Below are 18659 nucleotides of genomic sequence, written 5' to 3' on the forward strand. Positions count from 1 at the left end.
ATTGAGTCGCGAGATGAGATTCACTTCACACTTTTTTTCATTTGGAAAAATATTCTGTTGTATTTTATTCTGTTAAAAAACATTCTGTTTTTTTACTACAAAATAGGTGTCGTGACTGTTATAATGGCTCGGGGAAATAAGAGCGTCTTGTCTGCTAAATTAACAAAACTTGCTTCTACAAGCAAGCTCCACTGCTGCGGTTACTGCCTTTTGAAGATTGTATTCCATGATATAATATAACCAGTTGATTTTGCGGTTTCAAAAAAAATCTTAAATGGCCCTTGTTTTTTTTATTGACTAGGGAGCAATTTAGCAATTAGGATTTGCTTTCTGTAATGAGTATGCTAAGTTGTGCACTGTTGGCATATAGATAAATGTGCACATATTTCTTTCTGTGTTTAACTCTTTTTATTTATTTTTTTACTTTAAGACAAAGTCAGGCGCCCGTGTGTGTGTGTGTGTGTGTGTTCGTCCATGTTTTGGGTCTGTGTATATCTGCCAGGCTGATGTTTCATGTTTATGTAATCTATGTATCAGGGGATGTATTTGCCTGGCTGGCAGTGAGCGGCCCACTGTGACTGGGCGTCAGCGGGCTGAAGGAGGTCACTGTAGGGGACGTGTAGTTTAAGCACACAGTACCTGCGGTCCAGGTCAGACTCAGAGCTGGGCGAACAGTTGGAGTAAGCGTGGTACTTCTCGTGCATACAAACACACACACAAAACACACACACACAAAACACAGCCATCAGAAATACATTATTTAGCAAGGTTTCTTTTGCTCTAAATCAGCCAGTTGGTGGCAGTAAATCTTAACGTTTCTCACCTTGTCTTTGCTGTCGTCTGCTCTCCCTTTCTTCTTGTCTTTCTTCTTCGTGTCATCTTTATCGCCCTTCTTCTTCTTATCCTTCTTGTCTTTCCCAGGCAGGATATCATCTATCCAGGCCAGGTCGTGTTGAGAGAACACCATGTCCAGCATCTTACGCACCACCAGCAACCCCAGGATCTGTTAACCACACAAATACATTATCCTATCTTACATAATTTCCACGACAAGAAAATAACATCAACAGGAAAGAAGATGCAAGTTAAACTCTTCATAAGTAACCAGCATTTACATCACATCAGGTCATTTGTATGTTGAAGTGTGCTTGAATGTACAGCCGAATGTATGTCCGTTGTGATTTCTGGTTATAAATCTAAGTAAAACTTTATCTTGTGAGAGCTGACCATCTTTTTTTATGCATTAATGCAGGGGTTTCATACTCATTCCATTGAGGGGCAAGTGTCTGCAGGTTTTGCTCCTCCCATGTACTGTACTTGATTGATCAGTTAAGCTCATTTATTAGTAAGAACTCCCCTCAGCTGGTTGTCTAGGTCTTAATTGGACACAAGTTGAAAGGAAAGAACAAAAACAGCAGACACTCTGGAATAGGTTTGACAGCCCTGTATTAATGCTTGTTCCAATCAAAAGTGAGTAATGAATAATACCATGACAGGGAAGAGGATGGCCAGGACGGTGGACTTGAGAACCCAAAGGACAGTCAGACAGATTATCTGGACCAGGGTGAAGAGGTGGACCCTCCTCAGAGGCACGTGACGCAGGAAAGGGAAGTCAGGCTGGTACTTGGACGGCATCATGTACAACTTGATCCTCTCCCAGAACTACAGGGGAGTGACAATGAGAACACACACTCATCACTGCCTGCATTATTCCCATTTCCAAGGTTTTATCTATGTAATATATGCAATTTAGCAGATACTTATCCAGAGAAACTTACAGTAATGTGTATATACATTTTCATATGGGTGGTCCCAGCAGGAATCAAACCAACAACCAAAGCATTGGAAGCTCCATGCTCTACCAACTGAGCCACACACAATTGTTTATGGATTGTGGGCAATAGGCTTGTGACATACTGTATTTCCATGTAAACTTTCATGGACCCTGTCTAATGTTTGTTCACCTTGCTGTTGACATTTTACTCTTTCGTCTGTGACATTTCCCTTTGTTTGGCAGGGTGCAGTCAAACGGCACCCACACACAGAGCACAAACAGACTCACTGAGCCTTCACTGAAATCCTAGCTCTGCTCTGAGCAGCTTAGCTAACGCCCTCATCAGAATGCATCTCCAAATTGCTTTAGACGTGGCTAGAATACAGTGACCTTCCCTCCAGACACACGGTTTCCGATAAGGAAAAGAACCACATCACAGAGAATGTATCTTCATTTGGAGATTTGAATTCATGTCAGAAGAAGAACCGCATACCATGAGACTTTCAATTGACACAACCACTGACTGTCTACTTTGTTTACTGGTCTATACATACCTGAATGCCGCTAAGAGATGCCACGCCCATGTAGAGAAACACACCGTAAAGTACTGGCATGGGTATGAACTGTGGGTGAAAGAGAGGGAGAACACACATCTTAAACACACAGACAACATCAGCACATTATCTTGTTGATCCCCTTTAATAATGTCATGTGGTGGTATAGAAAACACACTGATTGCACCCCAAATGGCCAGTGCACTACTATTCAGTGCACTACTTTTGATCAAGGCCCATAGGGAATAGGGTGCCATTTGGGGCGCAGATACTGTTATACTTCATCCATAATACTTGTTTAGGTCAGAGGAAATGAATACATTTTACTGACCTGTAGAATGGGAGCCAGGAAGATGGAGACTCCAGTGAGAACAAACACCAGAATCCCCGTCAGTCTCTGCTCCCTGTTCATTAGAGAAAGAGCGAGAGAGAAACAGAGAGAGGATGACTACCAGCAAACCTTTCCATCTATAATAGACAGCAGACAAGAGACAAGCCCTGCCTGGACTATACTGTCCAGTACATCCTCCATAGTCACAGTCTACGGTCAGTGCTCAGTGCTCCCTCACCTGACACCCAGGAACTGGGGCTGCTCTCCAGGGGCGCTGGACTCACTTTCCATCTTCAGCGAGTCGATGTGTGCGATGGAGATGACAGTGGCAGCCACATACCAGGGCAGGCCCAAGAAGGAGCAGACAGCCATCAGCACCCCCACCCAGAACAGGTCCAGGTGGTAGCCACACCCTTTCTGCCAGGGAGGGACACACAGGTGGAGGGACACACAGAGCAGAGTAGGACAAACTCACACTGGGGGATGTCATTGAGGTAATTGTCCTATGCATTATGTCGGCCTCAACATGACACCAAATCCCAATTAAGGTTCTAGGAACTATATTTTACCCCTACAAGTACATCTCTTATCTACAATATAAATTGCTCATTGTGGCAAACATCCTCTCTCATGGACAGATTCTGCACAAATTACACAAGATTTTAGTTCTGGGTTAACCGAGATTATGGCAAACAACATGTGTGATGCCCATTGTGATTTCCAAAAAGCTGATGTTAAACTTGTTATCAATGTCTTCACTATAACAGTCTTGGCTGTGTATATAATAGAGCACATCCAGGTGTCCCTTCTAAAAGAGGTCTCCTGAACTCAATGGGACTTCCAGGACAAATAAAGGTTAAATCAATCAATAAAAACACCCCTCAAAGTACCCTCAGTTTGTTTTCCTTCCGGTTGACAATGACAGCACTAATCTGCTGGTCCATGAAGATGAGGATGGTGACCAGGAGAGCAGGGACAAAGCTGGCCAAATACACCCACCATGGGTTCTTCCCAAACGGCAGCACTATCCAACCCCGGTCTGGACGTGTGGGCTAAAGGGAGTCAGTAAGGGACAGTGTCCGAGTGACCATTCATTGATTAAAGGACAAAAACACACATGTATAATGATACACAACTGTTCCAGGGTACGGTCAGGAATATAACTAATAAAAAGAGTGGCTATTCTGAACCCGTTCCTTTACCTTAAACTCTGTGGGAACGATGAGCTTGGGGGTTTTGAGCCCGATCAATCTGTCCAGACCCACAAAGGTCATAATGGCCATGAAGATGGAGAAGTCACTGATGAGCTTCCGCAGCTGTTTACAGAAGCCACAGACAGAGCAAGAGACAGAAACACAGACAGACACAATAGACAGAGACAAGGACAGAGACAAGGACAGAGACACGGACAGACACAGAACAAAGCAAATGAAAAAAAGACAATATAAGTGTAGCGAGAAACATAAATCATCTCTCAAAGAAAAACACGAAGAGTTTATTTCCAAAACACTATGTTCACACATTTTTCACATTTGTGTTTTGTTCATCAGAAATGATTGCTTACCTTCATGTCTGTCAAATATTTCTGTTCTCAATTCAGAGATTATAGATCTTTATGAAAATATGTTTTTTTGCAAAACGCTATATCCATTGATTAGCTGGAATGGAATGTGCATATCCTGTATATTTGACTGTAATATGTAGTTGTCTCACCTAGCTAGCTTAAGATGCTCTGGATAAGAGCATCAGCTAAATGACTAAAATGTACATGTATATCTCATATTACTGTATTGAATTATAAAAATATTGACGTCACAAATGTACCATTTGTACATTTCTTTATAGAAAATGTAGTTATTTGCTACATTTGACTGTAAAACCTAGCAGTACTACTTATTTCTCTGAGAGAGGCGGATATATTGCATTTAGCAAAAAAACATATTTGTCTGTCTGAAATGAAGCAATCAAGTGCTGGATTTTAAACAAATACATGTCTGTCATTGAATATGCCATGATTAGATAGTGAAAAAACACACCAATCCCTTTGATAATTTCTTTAAAAAATAAAAACATTTCTGAAAATGGATATATAGTGTTTTGGAATTAAACTCTTTAAATGCAGAGACACAAACACATAAAAAACACATCTCAACACAATGCATTGAAAGTCGTAAGCTAGTTCAAGATGGCGCCGGAGGAGAGGACTGCCGTCTTATCGGATCTTAACCAACCATGCAATTTCTTTGTTTTTTTGCGTTGTTCGGAACTCGTTTTGTACATAATGTTGCTGCAACCGTCTCTTATGACGGAAAAGAGCTTTTGGACATCAGAACTGGGATTACTCACCTCAAATTGGACGAGGAGTTCTTCTTCAGTGAGTCGGACGCGAGGGATATACTACAGACACCCGACCAGGCCCAGATCCCCGTGATTCGCTGGAAAAGGAAATGTAGGTTTCGCGGAAAGAGATCAGGATGCCTTCTGAGGATCAGGTGACGAGTGGCTAATCTGCCCTTGCCTTCCGTTCTGCTAGCTAACGTTCAATCACTGGAAAATAAATGGGACGACTGTACGGGACATTAACCTCTCTCGGGTATGTGGGACGAAATCGTCCCACCTAGTCAACAACCAGTGGAATCGAGTGGCGCGATATTCAAAAACCTTAAAAATGCTATAACTTCAATTTCTCAAACATAGGACTATTTTACACCATTTTAAAGACAAGACTCTCGTTAATCTAACCACATTGTCCGATTTCAAAAAGGCTTTACAACGAAAGCAAAACATTAGATTATGTCAGGAGAGTACCCAGCCAGAAATAATCACACACCCATTTTTCAAGCTAGCATATAATGTCACAAAAAACAAAACCACAGCTAAATGCAGCACTAACCTTTGATGATCTTCATCAGACGACACTCCTAGGACATTATGTTATACAATACATGCATGTTTTGTTCAATCAAGTTCATATTTATATCAAAAACCAGCTTATATCAAAAACCAGCTTTTTACATTAGCATGTGACGTGAATTTACTAAATTACTCACGATAAACGTTCACAAAAAACATAACAATTATTTTAAGAATTATAGATACAGAACTCCTTTATGCAATCGCGGTGTCAGATTTTAAAATAGCTTTTCGGCAAAAGCACATTTTGCAATATTCTGAGTAGATAGCTCGCCATCACGGGCTAGCTAATTTGACACCCACCAAGTTTGGCATTCACTAAACTCAGAATTACTATAAGAAAAATTGGATTACCTTTGCTGTTCTTTGTCAGAATGCACTCCCAGGACTTCTACTTCAACCACAAATGTTGTTTTGGTTCAAAATAATCCATAGTTATGTTCAAATATCCTCTGTTTTGTCCGTGCGTTCAGGTCCCTATCCGAACGGTGACGCGCGGACGCATGTCGTGACAAAAAAATTCTAAATATTCCATTACCGTACTTCGAAGCATGTCAAACGCTGTTTAAAATCAATTTTTATGCGATTTTCTCGTAAAATAGCGATTATAATCGGACCGGGAGACGTTGTTTTCCTTCAAAGACTGAAAGAGGAAATGGTGTCTTCACGTGGATGTGCGCGCCCGTGTCATTGTTCTCAGATCGACCACTATCCAAATGCGCTACTGTTTTTCAGCCAGGGACTGCAGAGTCATCATTCCCCGTTCTGGCGCCTTCTGAGAGCCTATGGGAGCCTTAGAAAATGTCACGTTACAGCAGAGATCCTCTGTTTTCGATAAAGAGGCTATAGAAGGCCAAGAAATGGTCAGAGAGGGCACTTCCTGTATAGAATCTTCTCAGGTTGTGGCCTGCCATATGAGTTCTGTCATACTCACAGATACCATTCAAACAGTTTTAGAAACTTTAGGGTGTTTTCTATCCAAATCAAACAATTATATGCATATTCTAGTTTCTGGGCAGGAGTAATAACCAGATTAAATCGGGTAAGTTTTTTATCCGGACGTGAAAATACTGCCCCCTACCCAAGAGAGGTTAAACTGTAATATCTTATGTTTCACCGAGTCATGGCTGAACAACAACATTAAGAACATACAGCTGGCGGGTTATACACGGCAGGACAGAATAGCAGCCTCTGGTAAGACACGGGTGGGGGCCTATGCATATTTGTAAACAATAGCTGGTGCACGATATCTAGAGGAAGTCTCAAGGTTTCGCTCGCCTAAGGTAGAGTATTTCATAATAAGCTGTAGACCACACTATCTACCTAGAGAGTTTTCATCTGTATTTTTTGTAGCTGTCTACATACCACCACAGACCAATGCTGGCACTAAAACCACACTCAGTGAGCTATATTCCGCCATAAGCAATCAGGAAAATGCTCATCCAGAGGCGGCACTCCTAGTGGCTGGGGACTTTAATGCAGGGAAACTTAAATCAGTTTTACCTAAGTTCTATCAGCATGTTAAATGTGCAACCAGAGGGAAAAAAATTCTAGACCACCTTTACTCCACACACGCGTACAAAGCTCTCCCTCACCCTCCATTTGGCAAATCTGACCATAACTCTATCCTCCTGATACCTGCTTACAAGCAAAAATTAAAGCAGGAAGCACCAGGTCTATAAAAAATTGGTCAGATGAAGCAGATGCTAAACTACAGGACTGTTTTGCTAGCACAAAAAGGAATATGTTCTGGGATTTATCCGATGGCATTGAGAAGTACACCATATCAGTCACTGGCTTTATCAATAAGTGCATAGAGGACATCGTCCCCACAGTGACTCTACATACATACCCGAACCAGAAGCCATGGATTACAGGCAACATTCACACTGAGCTTAAGGGTAGAGCTGCCGCATTCAAGGAGCGGGACTCTAACCCGGAAGCTTATAAGAAATCCCGCTATGCCCTCTGACGAACCATCAAACAGGCAAAGGGTCAATACAGGACTAAGATCGAATCGTACTACACCGGCTCAGAGGCACGTCGGTTGTGGCAGGGCTTGCAAACCATTACAGACTACAAAGGGAAGCACAGTGAGAGCTGCCCAGTGACACGAGCCTACCAGACAAGCTAAACAACTTCTATGCTCGCTTCGAGGCAAGTAACACTGAAACATGCATGAGCGCATCAGCTGTTCCAGACGACTGAGGGATTACGCTGTCCACAACCGATGTGAGTAAGACCTTTAAACAGGTCAACATCCACAAGGTCGCTGGGCCAGACGTATTACCAGGATGTGTACTCTGAGCATGCGCTGACCAACTGGCAAGTGTCTTCACTGACATTTTCAACCTCTCCCTGTCCGAGTCTGTAATACCAACATGTTTTAAGCAGACCACCATAGGCCTGTGCCCAAGAACACTAAGGTAACCTGCCTAAATGACTACCGACCCGTAGCACTCAAGTCTGTAGCCATGAAGTGCTTTCGAAAGGCTGGTCATGGCTCACATCAACACCATTATCCCAGAAACCCTAGACCGACTCCAATTTGCATACCGTACCAACTGATCCACAGATGATGCAATCTCTATTTCACTCTACACTGCCCTTTCCCACCTGGACAAAATTAACACCTATGTGAGAATGCTATTCATTGACTACAGCTCAGCATTCAACACCATAGTGCCCTCAAAGCTCAACACTAAGCTAAGGACCCTGGGACTAAACACCTCCCTCTGCAACTGGATCCTGGACTTCCTGATGGGCCACCCCCAGGTGGTAAGAGTAGGTAACAACACATCCGCCACACTGATCCTCAACACGGGGGCCCCTCAGGGGTGCGTGCTCAGTCCCCACCTGTACTCTCTGTTCACTCATGACTGCATGGCCAGACACAACTCCAACACCATCAACACCAAGTTTGCTGACGACACAACAGTTGTAGGCCTGATCACCGACAACGATGAGACAGCCTATAGCGAGGAGGTCAGAGAACTCACCATGTGGTGCAAGGACAACAACCTATCACTCAACGTAACCAAGACTAAGGAGATGATTGTGGACTACAGGAAATGGAGGACCGAGCACACACCCATTCTCATCGACGGGGCTGTATTGGAGCAGGTTGAGAGCTTCAAGTTCCTTGGCGTCCACATCACCAACAAACTAACATGGTCCAAGCACACCAAGACAGTCGTGAAGAGGGCACGACAAAGCCTATTCCCCCTCAGGAGACTGAAAAGTTTGACAAGGGTCCTTAGATCCTCAAAAGGTTTTACAACTGCACCATCGAGAGCATCCTGACAGGTTGCATCACTGCCTGGTATGGCAACTGCTCAGGCCTCCAACCGCAAGGCACTACAGAGGGTAATGCGTACGGCCCAGTACATCACCGGGGCCAAGCTTCCTGCCATCCAGGACCTTTACCCATGCGGTGTCAGAGGAAGGCCCTAAAAATTGTCAAAGACTCTAGCCACCCTGGTCATAGACTGTTCTCTCAGCTAATGCACAGCAAGCGGTACCGGAGCACCAAGTCTAGGTCCGAGAGGCTTCTAAACAGCTTCTACCCCCAAGCCATAAGACTCCTGCTGAACAGCTAATCAAATGGCTACCCAGACTATTTGCAATACCCCCCCCCCCACCCACACTGCTGCTACTCTCTGTTATTATCTATGCATAGCCACTTTAATAACTCTACCTACATGTACATAATTTCCTCAATTACCTCGACAACACCGGTGCCCCGGCACATTGACACATTGACTCTGTACCGATACCCCCCCTTTTTAAGGTATTTTCTTAAAACTGCATTGTTGGTTAAGGGCTTGTAAATCAGCATTTCACAGTAAGGTCTACACCTGTTGCATTTGGCGCATGTGACAAATAATATTTGATTTGATTTGAAGCTGTATTCAGCTGTAATATAAGTTAAATAGAATATTCCTGTCTGTGAGGAACATGCAGTTTCAGGATACCATGGGATCTACTGTAGTACGTACATTGAGGAGTTTGGGGAGACAAATGTATACAAAAGTTTAGATCCAAGCATGTTTCGGTCATTGCTCTTATTTACACCATATCTCCATGGAGATTACACCAAATCACCACAGATTACACCTAATCATATCACCACAGATTACACCTAATCATATCACCACAGATTACACCTAATCATATCACCACAGATTACACCTAATCATATCACCACAGATTACACCTAATCTCAAGTGTTTTAAATTGATAATCTTTGTCTTGAAAAATGTGAAACTGTGGCTGAATCAGGCTGCTATTTGCGATGCAGTCTCTATGTCAATGAATAAACATCCAGCTCCTCTTCAGTTCGTTCTAGTCTCACCTTGGTAGGAAAGTAGCGGCTAAACTTGAACTTCTTGAGGGAGACGGTCATGGAGTAGGTCCCGAAGAACAGGATGAAGGACATGAGGGCCAGGTCAGGGACGTACTTACAGGTGTTGCCCACCAGAGAGCCTCCATACTTCACACACTCCTTCTTACTGAGCTGGCTCCAGTCCAGGTCTGTGATGTTCAACTAAGAGGAGAGTTGGATGCAGGGGGGCAGGGAGTAGGACACAGTTTTAGAGGTCGAAGAATAAGGTGAAGGGGAGAGACATGGCTGTGAGGATGTGAGGTTTCTTGGGAGAGAGAGAGAGAGAGAATTGCTGCCTGCCATAAATTGAGGGACAGTGTCTGACAGACCAATCAACCTGCACATGTACTCTACTGTATGCTTATTGTTATTGAATGTATGGTTATTTTGACCCTTGGTTATTGTTGTTACTGTTGTCCCGTTGACAATTTTGATTCTCTTTTTTTTTCATATTGTAAATATCCAAAATAAGCTTTGGCAATATGTACATTGTTACGTCATGGCAATAAAGCAAATTGAATTGAATTGAATTGAGAGAGAGAGAGAGAGAGAGAAAGAGAGAGAGAGAGAAGATAAAAGGAAAGAGAGTGCAAGAGAACATAAGGGTGGCGAAAATAATAATATGTGAACTAATTGACTCCTCAAAGGAAAGCCATTTGCTGTAAACAAAAAATTCCCAATTGGATGATAAAGTGTCTACATGATAAAGTGTCCTTGTTTTGAAAGAAAACCACATTTTCTCTCCATTAAAATAACATAAAATTGATCCGAAATACAGTGTAGACATTGCTAATGTTGTAAAGGACTATTGTAGCTGGAAATGGCAGATTCTTTCATGGAATATCTACATAGGCATATCTACATAGGCCCATTATCAGCAACCATCACTCCTGTGTTCCAATGGCATGTTGTGTTAGCTAATCCAAGTTTATCATTTTATAAGGCTAATTGATCATTAGAAAACCCTTTTGCAATTATGTTAGCACAGCTGAAGACTTTTGTTCTGATTAAAAAAGCAATAAAACTGGCCTTCTTTAGACTAGTTGAGTATCTGGAGCATCTGCATTTCTGGGTTTGATTACAGGCTCAAAATGGCCAGAAACAAAGACTTTCTTCTGAAACTGGTCAGTCTATTCCTGTTCTCAGAAATGAAGGCTATTCCATGAAAAATTGCCAAGAAACTGAAGATCTCGTAAAATGCTGTGTACTACTCCCTTCACAGAACAGTGCAAACTGGCTCAACCAGAATAGAAAGAGGAGTGGGAGGCCCCGGTGCACAACTAAGCAAGAGGACAAGTACATTAGAGTGTCTAGTTTGAGACACAGACGCCTCACAAGTCCTCAACTGGCAGCATCATTAAATAGTACCCGCAAAACACAGTCTCAACGTCAACAGTGAAGAGGCAACTCTGAGATGCTGGCCTTCTAGGCAGAGTTACAAAGAAAAAGCCATATCTCAGACTGGCCAATAAAAATAAAAGATTAAGATGGGCAAAATAACACAGACACTGGACAGAGGAACTCTGCCTAGAAGGCCAGCATCCCGGAGTCGCCTCGTCACTGTTAACGTTGAGACTGGTGTTTTGCGGGTACTATTTAATGAAGCTGCCAGTTGAGGACTTGTGAGGCGTCTGTTTGTCAAACTTGACACTCTAATGTAGATATTCCATTAAAAAAATATATAGTCATACAATAGTCATTTACAACATTAACAATGTCTACACTGTATTTCTGATCAGTTTTATGTTATTTTAATGGACATAAAAAGTGCTTTTCTTTCAAAAACAAGGACATTTCTAAGTGACCCCAAACTTTTGAACAGTAGTGTAAATATAGGGTAGATTTGTTGCCTTAAGGGGGAAGGTGTTACAGGTTTTGGTTTTTCCATTTATATTTTGTTAGCACGTTAGCACGGTCGGCACACCGACGGGAGTCACCTCGTTAGTCAGAAGGTATTTCAGGTGATATTAGTTAGTCAGGTGATATTTAAGATCAGCTGGCCCAGTGCACAAGTTGGCTTGACAGATGTGGAGGGTTAACTCATTTCGTTGGCGTTTATCTGATCTTCCTTGTTTTTTGCTTTTCTCCACTTTTTGGTTTGCTTCCTGTCTTTAAGTTTGGTGTGGGTTTGAAATTTGTTTGCCTTTCTTGGGCAAATTTAGGGGCCTTGTGGTGGGTGCTTAGGTCCCAGTTGCTGTTGCTAGTTGTTGTCGCTAGACATGACAAAGAAAAAAATGTAATTTAAAAAAATCACTTACTCCAAAGAGACTAGAGGTGTTATCAGTTGGCACTGGCACTAAACCATTGAAGATCATTGAAGCCACTGTTTAATAAGTGAAAAGAAGGCAGACAGACGGAAAGAGGAGGGTTATGAATTAAAAATTGAGATGCAGAGAGTGAAAACAGTGAGAGGGGCAGAGTCAAAGGACAAGAGAAATGCAAAATGGAATACGAATTCATCGGGTAGACTTGGAGACCTTGAACAGAGAAAGTAACTAGTTGAAGCTCATGCATACAAAGTGTTACTCACTCGCATCAGACAGCAGCCATTTGTGAGTGCAGCAAAAACAAATATAAGACAAATCAGTTACATTATTCAAATATCTTATGTCAATTCTCATAACGATTTCAAAATGCAATGAACATCTCCAGAGAGGCATAAAGGTATAATACATCCTTATATTACCAAACCATACTATAATCTTTATGCCCCCAAATCCCTTAGAGGTAGCCAGGTCCTGTTTATACTCCTATCTGTTTGTGCTCTTGCCAACTCCATTTATGTCAGTGTCAAGTCAAACTTTTGCCATGTTTGGCATGACAATTCCATAAGGAGTTGACATGAGAGCAGAAACAGATTGGCACCCAAGCTACTAGGCCCTGATTCCCCATTACTACCCTCTCCAACCATATGACAACCACTATGACCCCTGTTGGGAATTCTGGCTAACTTGATTGTTACTCTACTATAATGATATATAGAGCCAAGGATGGACTCACTGGGGTCTGGGGCCAGGCACTCGCACTTGTAGGCAGTGACGTAGTCTGGCTTGAAGTCGGTGTTGATGGGATAGTACTTGAAAGAGCCCATCTGTAACAGCACATTACATCAACAGTTAAGCGTGTGCCTGTGTGCGTGTGTGCCTAAGTATGAGCGTGACTGCGTCTGTGTGCGGCCGCATGCCTGCGTGTGACTCACCATCTTCTTGATGGCATCAGAGATGAAGATAAAGGAGATGAGGCTGGAGAAGCCCTCCTCTGTGAAGCGGGTCATGTACTTGATGATGTAGCTGGCGTCCGTGGCGACCAGGAGGAAGCACTGGATACAGGAGTGGATCCCTATCCACAGACGCAGTTCCATGTAGTCTATACCGTTGTTCCTTAGAAATAAGAACATTGATATAGGGCAGAAAGTGAAAGGTAAGACCGTTCTTTTATAAAGCTGGAACGGACACGCTCTCCAATATGGCATATCAAATCTCACCATTGTGCCTTTCATAGTATATCATGTCTGATGTGGGTGTTTGAATTGTCTTTCAAATCAAAGGGAGGAACCATATGTATAAAGTTATTATATACTGTATAGGCTACAGCAGGGGTGTTTTTTGGGGTGGGAGGTAGAACTCAATATATTTTATATTGACTAAACAAATTAAAACTGTGTAGAAATGATAATGGACCTATGTTCATACAGTTTCTTGACTGTCCAGATCACTAATAGTCAATAAACATTCAGGGAGGATCGAAAATATAAAAAACGATGGATAGAGGACAATGTTTTGAACATTTTGACAGCAAGGAAATATAAAAAAAATGTCCGTGCGGCTTTCCGGACCTCGTGGAAGACTGAATGCGGCCACCAGGGCAAAATGAGTTCGACACCCCTTGGCTACAGTGTCTGACTTTGAAGTGGGGTTGAGCTCTCACTCACTTGCTGAATTCGAAGAGCAGTTTCTCGAAGATGAGGATGGGTCCAGTGGAGCTAAGGATGATGAGGGGCTGACCACTAAACATACAGAACACTGTTCCTGACAACGCTGTGCCCAGGAAACTCTCCATCACACCCTGATATATAGAGGAGAGAGAGAAGGGAGGGCAGGGGGAGAAACAGGGTAGGGGAGAGAGTAGGGAGAGAGCGATGGAGAGGGAAAATGAAGAGAGACAGACAGAGAGAAGTGGTTGTGAATGTGTTAGAGAAAGGCAGTATGAGCCTGCTATATTTCAATCTGACAGACAGTCTGCGAATCATCAGCAGCAGCCAGCCAGAGCACTTATCCTAAATGGTTTCGGTATGTGTTGAGCTGAACAAATGGATTTAGTGCAGTCACTGTTCCCATCCCTCACACACATATATCACCTAGAGTGAGTTAGCTACCATATCATTTTTTGGGGTCATGTTCCATACTAAAAACATTCTTTAGCAAATCACAGACTCATATTTTTTTTATTTGAATCAGTAAATTAACTAAAAACAAATTCATTCAATGGTCATCAGCCCTAACTTGGGTTCCAGTCTGTTTGTGCTAACATTTCACTCATTTTACTCCTTAAATATGGCAAACGTATTGGCATATGACACAGATTACAAGGGGTAGAATGTTAACACAACAGTTCTGGATTTCAGGCTACATCAGCTCTACCTGATAGTTGTCTGTGGCATCCCCCAGCAGGCCTCCAAAGGTGATGGCATTGGTTATGCAGCCTAGGTAGATGAAGAGGACTGCAGAGATGGACTGGATGTGGAAGCCTTCGTAGAAGTCACTAGGAAACCAGGGCAGCTTTCTCTTGATGTCCAGGAACAGACCTCCACAGAACCTGACAAAAACACAGACACTCTGGTAACGATGCAGAACCTGACACAGCTACAAACACTGTGGTCTCCACATAACCTGCCACAGACACAGCCACAGACACAAACCCTCTGGTTATGATGCAGAACCTGCCACAGACACAGTCAATCAATGAAATATATTTTATAAAGCCCTTTATATATCAGCAATTGTCACAAAGTCCTTGTCACAGACACAAACACTTTGGTAATGATGGTGCACATACTCTGTTTAAAATGCATTATCCCCTGTTTTATGCATCACACGGACTCACTTCATTTCAGTGTGTCTGTCGTTTCACAGTGTGACAGGATGGGCCAATTGAACCGATGATGATTTAAAACTGTAATATCAGGCCGATGAGGAATGGAGACGAGATTATCTTGGAGATTATCTTAGATTTTGCTATCTAGAACCTAAAAGGGTTATTTGACTGTACCCGTAGGAAAACACTGAAGAACCCTTTTTGGTTCCAGGTACAACCCTTTCGGTTCCAGGTAGAACTCTTTTGGGTTCCATGTACAACCCTTTCCACAGGGGGCTCTACATGGAACCAAAAAGGGTTCTGCCTGGAACCAAAAAAAAAATGGTTCTCCTATGGGGACAGCCGAAGAAACTCTTTGGAACCCTTTTTTCCAATAGTATATTACTGAACGCCTGATCAGGAGGGGTCCAACTCAAGGTGTCATAAAAAACAAAAATGCACCCCCCCCTCCCCAGCATCCAAAATATTTTCATATGGCCCTCGCCGTGTACTGTAAAATAAATTGAACACCCTCCACCTTCATAGAATTAACTAAAAATAATGTTTTACAACCACAAATAACAATACCTGTAGCAACCCTGTGCTTATAAACGTGGATATCTACTTTGCTTTTGTTGCCCAGTCGATGCCACGCATGGCTATGAGCCAGAAGGTTGAGGGTTCGCCGACCACCACAAAAGCTCACTCACCCTGCATGTTTCATTACTTCATAATCAGAGCCGGTTGCAGACAACGAACCGCTATGGGGAAATCAGATTTTGTACTTTTTGATGGCAGGTTAATAATTATATGAAATATACTGTATGCAACAAATTTTCCACCAACACAACCAATAACAAAAACATTGTTTTCAACACCACAATAAATAGACAAACAGAAAACACATCCCTCCCTACCTTGTAGGCTTACCCAGTATCAAAGGCTTGGCTTGACAATCTCTGAATGTCATTCAACTTTTTGGTGTTTTGGAACAGATGTCTATTTCCGTTCATCTAATTGCCGATGCACAGTTTGGATTGATTGATTGATTTTATTGTCAGTTAGAAAAATACATATTGTCACGTCCTGAACAGTAAAGGGGTCATTTGTCATTGTAGTATGGTCAGGGTGTGGCAGGGGGTGTTGTTTTTGTGTGTTTTGGGGTTGGTTTATTTAGAGGGGATTTGTTCTAGTTTTAATTTTCTATGTTCGTTTTCTATGTGTGGCCGAGTATGGTTTCCAATCAGAAGCAGGTGTCTTTCGTTGTCTCTGATTGGAAGCCATACTTAGGCAGCCCTTTTTTCCTTTGGGTTTGTGGGTGGTTGTTTTCTGTTAGCCGTGTGCCTTACGGAACTGTTTCGTCGTTTGTTTATTTTGTTTGAGTGTTCTCTCTAAATAAAGAAGGAAGATGAGCACTATACCCGCTGCGCCTTGGTCTGTCCTTTACGACGTAATTTAAAAAGTGACCTGGACGGTACAATAAAGTCAGGGACTTAATTCCATTGTGGTCCCTACATTTGCTGCAGCATATGCAACAGTAATATAAGGTCTGAATGCACGTCTAATTTACACATCACCATCTGGCTTTCGGGGGTTACATTATTTTTTTAACATACAGTAGCTACATCTATGGGCTTTTATGTTTTTCTGTCGTGCGTAATATGTGGTAGCCTATTTCATATGCTATGTATTGGATAATGGCACAATGATTTGGACTTGGGCTCATAAAATATATTTAATGTATGGCTTATCAGGCTCAGGTAGCATTAGATTTGAATGTTCATACCAATCAAAGCTCTAATCAAATCCAGACATATTAATATATTAATATGCTTTATATGAATGACACTTCCGGTTTGGGCAGGAAATACCGGGTTATAGGGAGAAAAGTGATTATTCTTGGGATGGAACATTTGTAAAATACCAGGAAAATAGTCAACCCTAGTCTGTAGCTTATTCTTTAAATGTTTGGGGCTGCTGGTGAACCATGATGTGCATTGCAAGCATAATCAAAGTCACACAGAACTAGCGAACTTGCCAGAGTCTTTAGGTTCACCATAATAGGTTGTCTATAGGTTTCCATCCAATTGGCAACAGATTTCACATTTACATTTTAGTCATTTAGCAGAGGCTAAGGAGGAGGAGGATTATTTAAGATTATGTTTGAAGATACTGTTCAGATGTTTTGGGAAGCTGGTTCCACCATAGGGGTGCCAGGACAGAGAAGAGCTTGGACTGGGCTGAGCGGGAGCTGCCCTCTCGTACGGGTGGGAGGGCAAAGAGAACTGAGGTTCGCAGACAGAGTGCTTGGGTTGGGGTGTAGGGTTTGAGCATAGTCTGAAAGTAGGGAGGGACAGTTCATCTTGCTGTTCTGTAGGTCAGCACCATTGTATTGTAGTGGATGCTAGCTTCGACTGGAAGCCAGTGGAGTGTGCGGAGGAGCGGGGTGACATGAGAGTTGCAGGGACAAACGGGTAGCCCAGCCAACAGTGAGTTTCAGTAGTCCAGACAAGAGAGGACAAGTGCCAGGATTAGGACCTGCTCCGCTTCCTGTGTGAGGTAGGGTCGCACTCTACGGCTGTTGTAGAGCATGAACCTGCAGGAGCGGGTCACCGCTTTGATGTTTGCAGAGAACGACAGGGTGTTGTCCAGAGAATTTCATGAAAATATTCTAAAATCAGCATAAAAATAATATGCACATTTCAGGGTTTCCTTTGGGAAAATTCGGCGTCAGACAACGTGATCAGCAAATTTTAATTTACCAGACATTTGAGAACTTTACCAGACATCCATATGCATTCAGATCCGACTTGGTGCAGCCAGCGCCATCCATCAATAAACGAGGGATATTGGTCAAATGAGCCACATTTAGGCTACATGTACTTACAAACCTCCTATAACAAATTACAAAAACATTCCTTGTGTTTCCATGAGTAGCATATGCAACATGTCAGAGGCAAATGTTTATATAGGCTGATGTGTCCAATGTAAGATATTAATCTTTAAAAAAAAATCTAGCCTATATAAAGGAAGAGAAGCTTAGGCCTAGCACCAGAGAGATAGAGAGATATGCCGGCAGCATGCTTTGACACCGACATACATTTCTTTAGGTGAGATGGCTACTGCATCTGCTATACAGATAGAGATGTACAGAAGGAGGCTAATTCATACATTTTCTATCAGAATATTTTGTATAAAGATAAGCATTATATTTCGTTATTATAGTAGTAACTCTGGTATGCCTGACACAGTCTTCCTCATCTCAAGTTCAACTGTCGGAGTCAGTTGGAGCGCTGCTGCACCCTGTCTTCATATCATAGGCTTGCAGTAGCTAAAGCTTAATAATAGCCACAACAAACCTTCACAAAAGTTTCTAAACTTTATTAGGGTAATATCAAATGTAAGTTAAGCCATTGTTTTTGGGAAAATAGGAGTAGGCTATTATATTGTGGCAGTTGTAACTTAATTTGGCCAAAGAAAATGCCTCAACAGAATGAAAAAACACTTGCGAACTGATTTAAACCGTCACAAACGTTTTGAACAGGCTATATTGCAGCAATTATAGTGCAATTGGCATGCTGACTGCCGGAATGTCCACCAGAACTGTTGCCACATAATTGAATGATCATT

The 18659-nt window shown here is 42.4% G+C and overlaps 1 protein-coding gene across 1 annotated transcript in view; it reads right to left on the reverse strand.

Annotated features, from left to right (window-relative positions):
- Positions 1–18659, reverse strand: part of LOC115164277 (electrogenic sodium bicarbonate cotransporter 4-like) — a 39513-nt gene that overhangs the window by 7640 nt on the left and 13214 nt on the right. The window contains exons 11-24 of the mRNA XM_029716589.1: positions 14597–14771; positions 13888–14021; positions 13156–13336; positions 12957–13047; positions 12215–12279; positions 9927–10118; positions 3862–3975; positions 3550–3711; positions 2898–3076; positions 2660–2732; positions 2329–2397; positions 1489–1662; positions 824–1003; positions 640–692 (exon numbers count right to left, since the gene is read on the reverse strand). Of these exons, the coding sequence (XP_029572449.1) occupies positions 640–692; positions 824–1003; positions 1489–1662; positions 2329–2397; positions 2660–2732; positions 2898–3076; positions 3550–3711; positions 3862–3975; positions 9927–10118; positions 12215–12279; positions 12957–13047; positions 13156–13336; positions 13888–14021; positions 14597–14771 (1842 nt within the window). The remainder of the gene's footprint in view (positions 1–639; positions 693–823; positions 1004–1488; positions 1663–2328; positions 2398–2659; positions 2733–2897; positions 3077–3549; positions 3712–3861; positions 3976–9926; positions 10119–12214; positions 12280–12956; positions 13048–13155; positions 13337–13887; positions 14022–14596; positions 14772–18659) is intronic.

This window comes from Salmo trutta, chromosome 27 (genome assembly GCF_901001165.1).
Source record: "Salmo trutta chromosome 27, fSalTru1.1, whole genome shotgun sequence".
In the NCBI taxonomy this organism is placed as follows: domain Eukaryota; kingdom Metazoa; phylum Chordata; class Actinopteri; order Salmoniformes; family Salmonidae; genus Salmo; species Salmo trutta.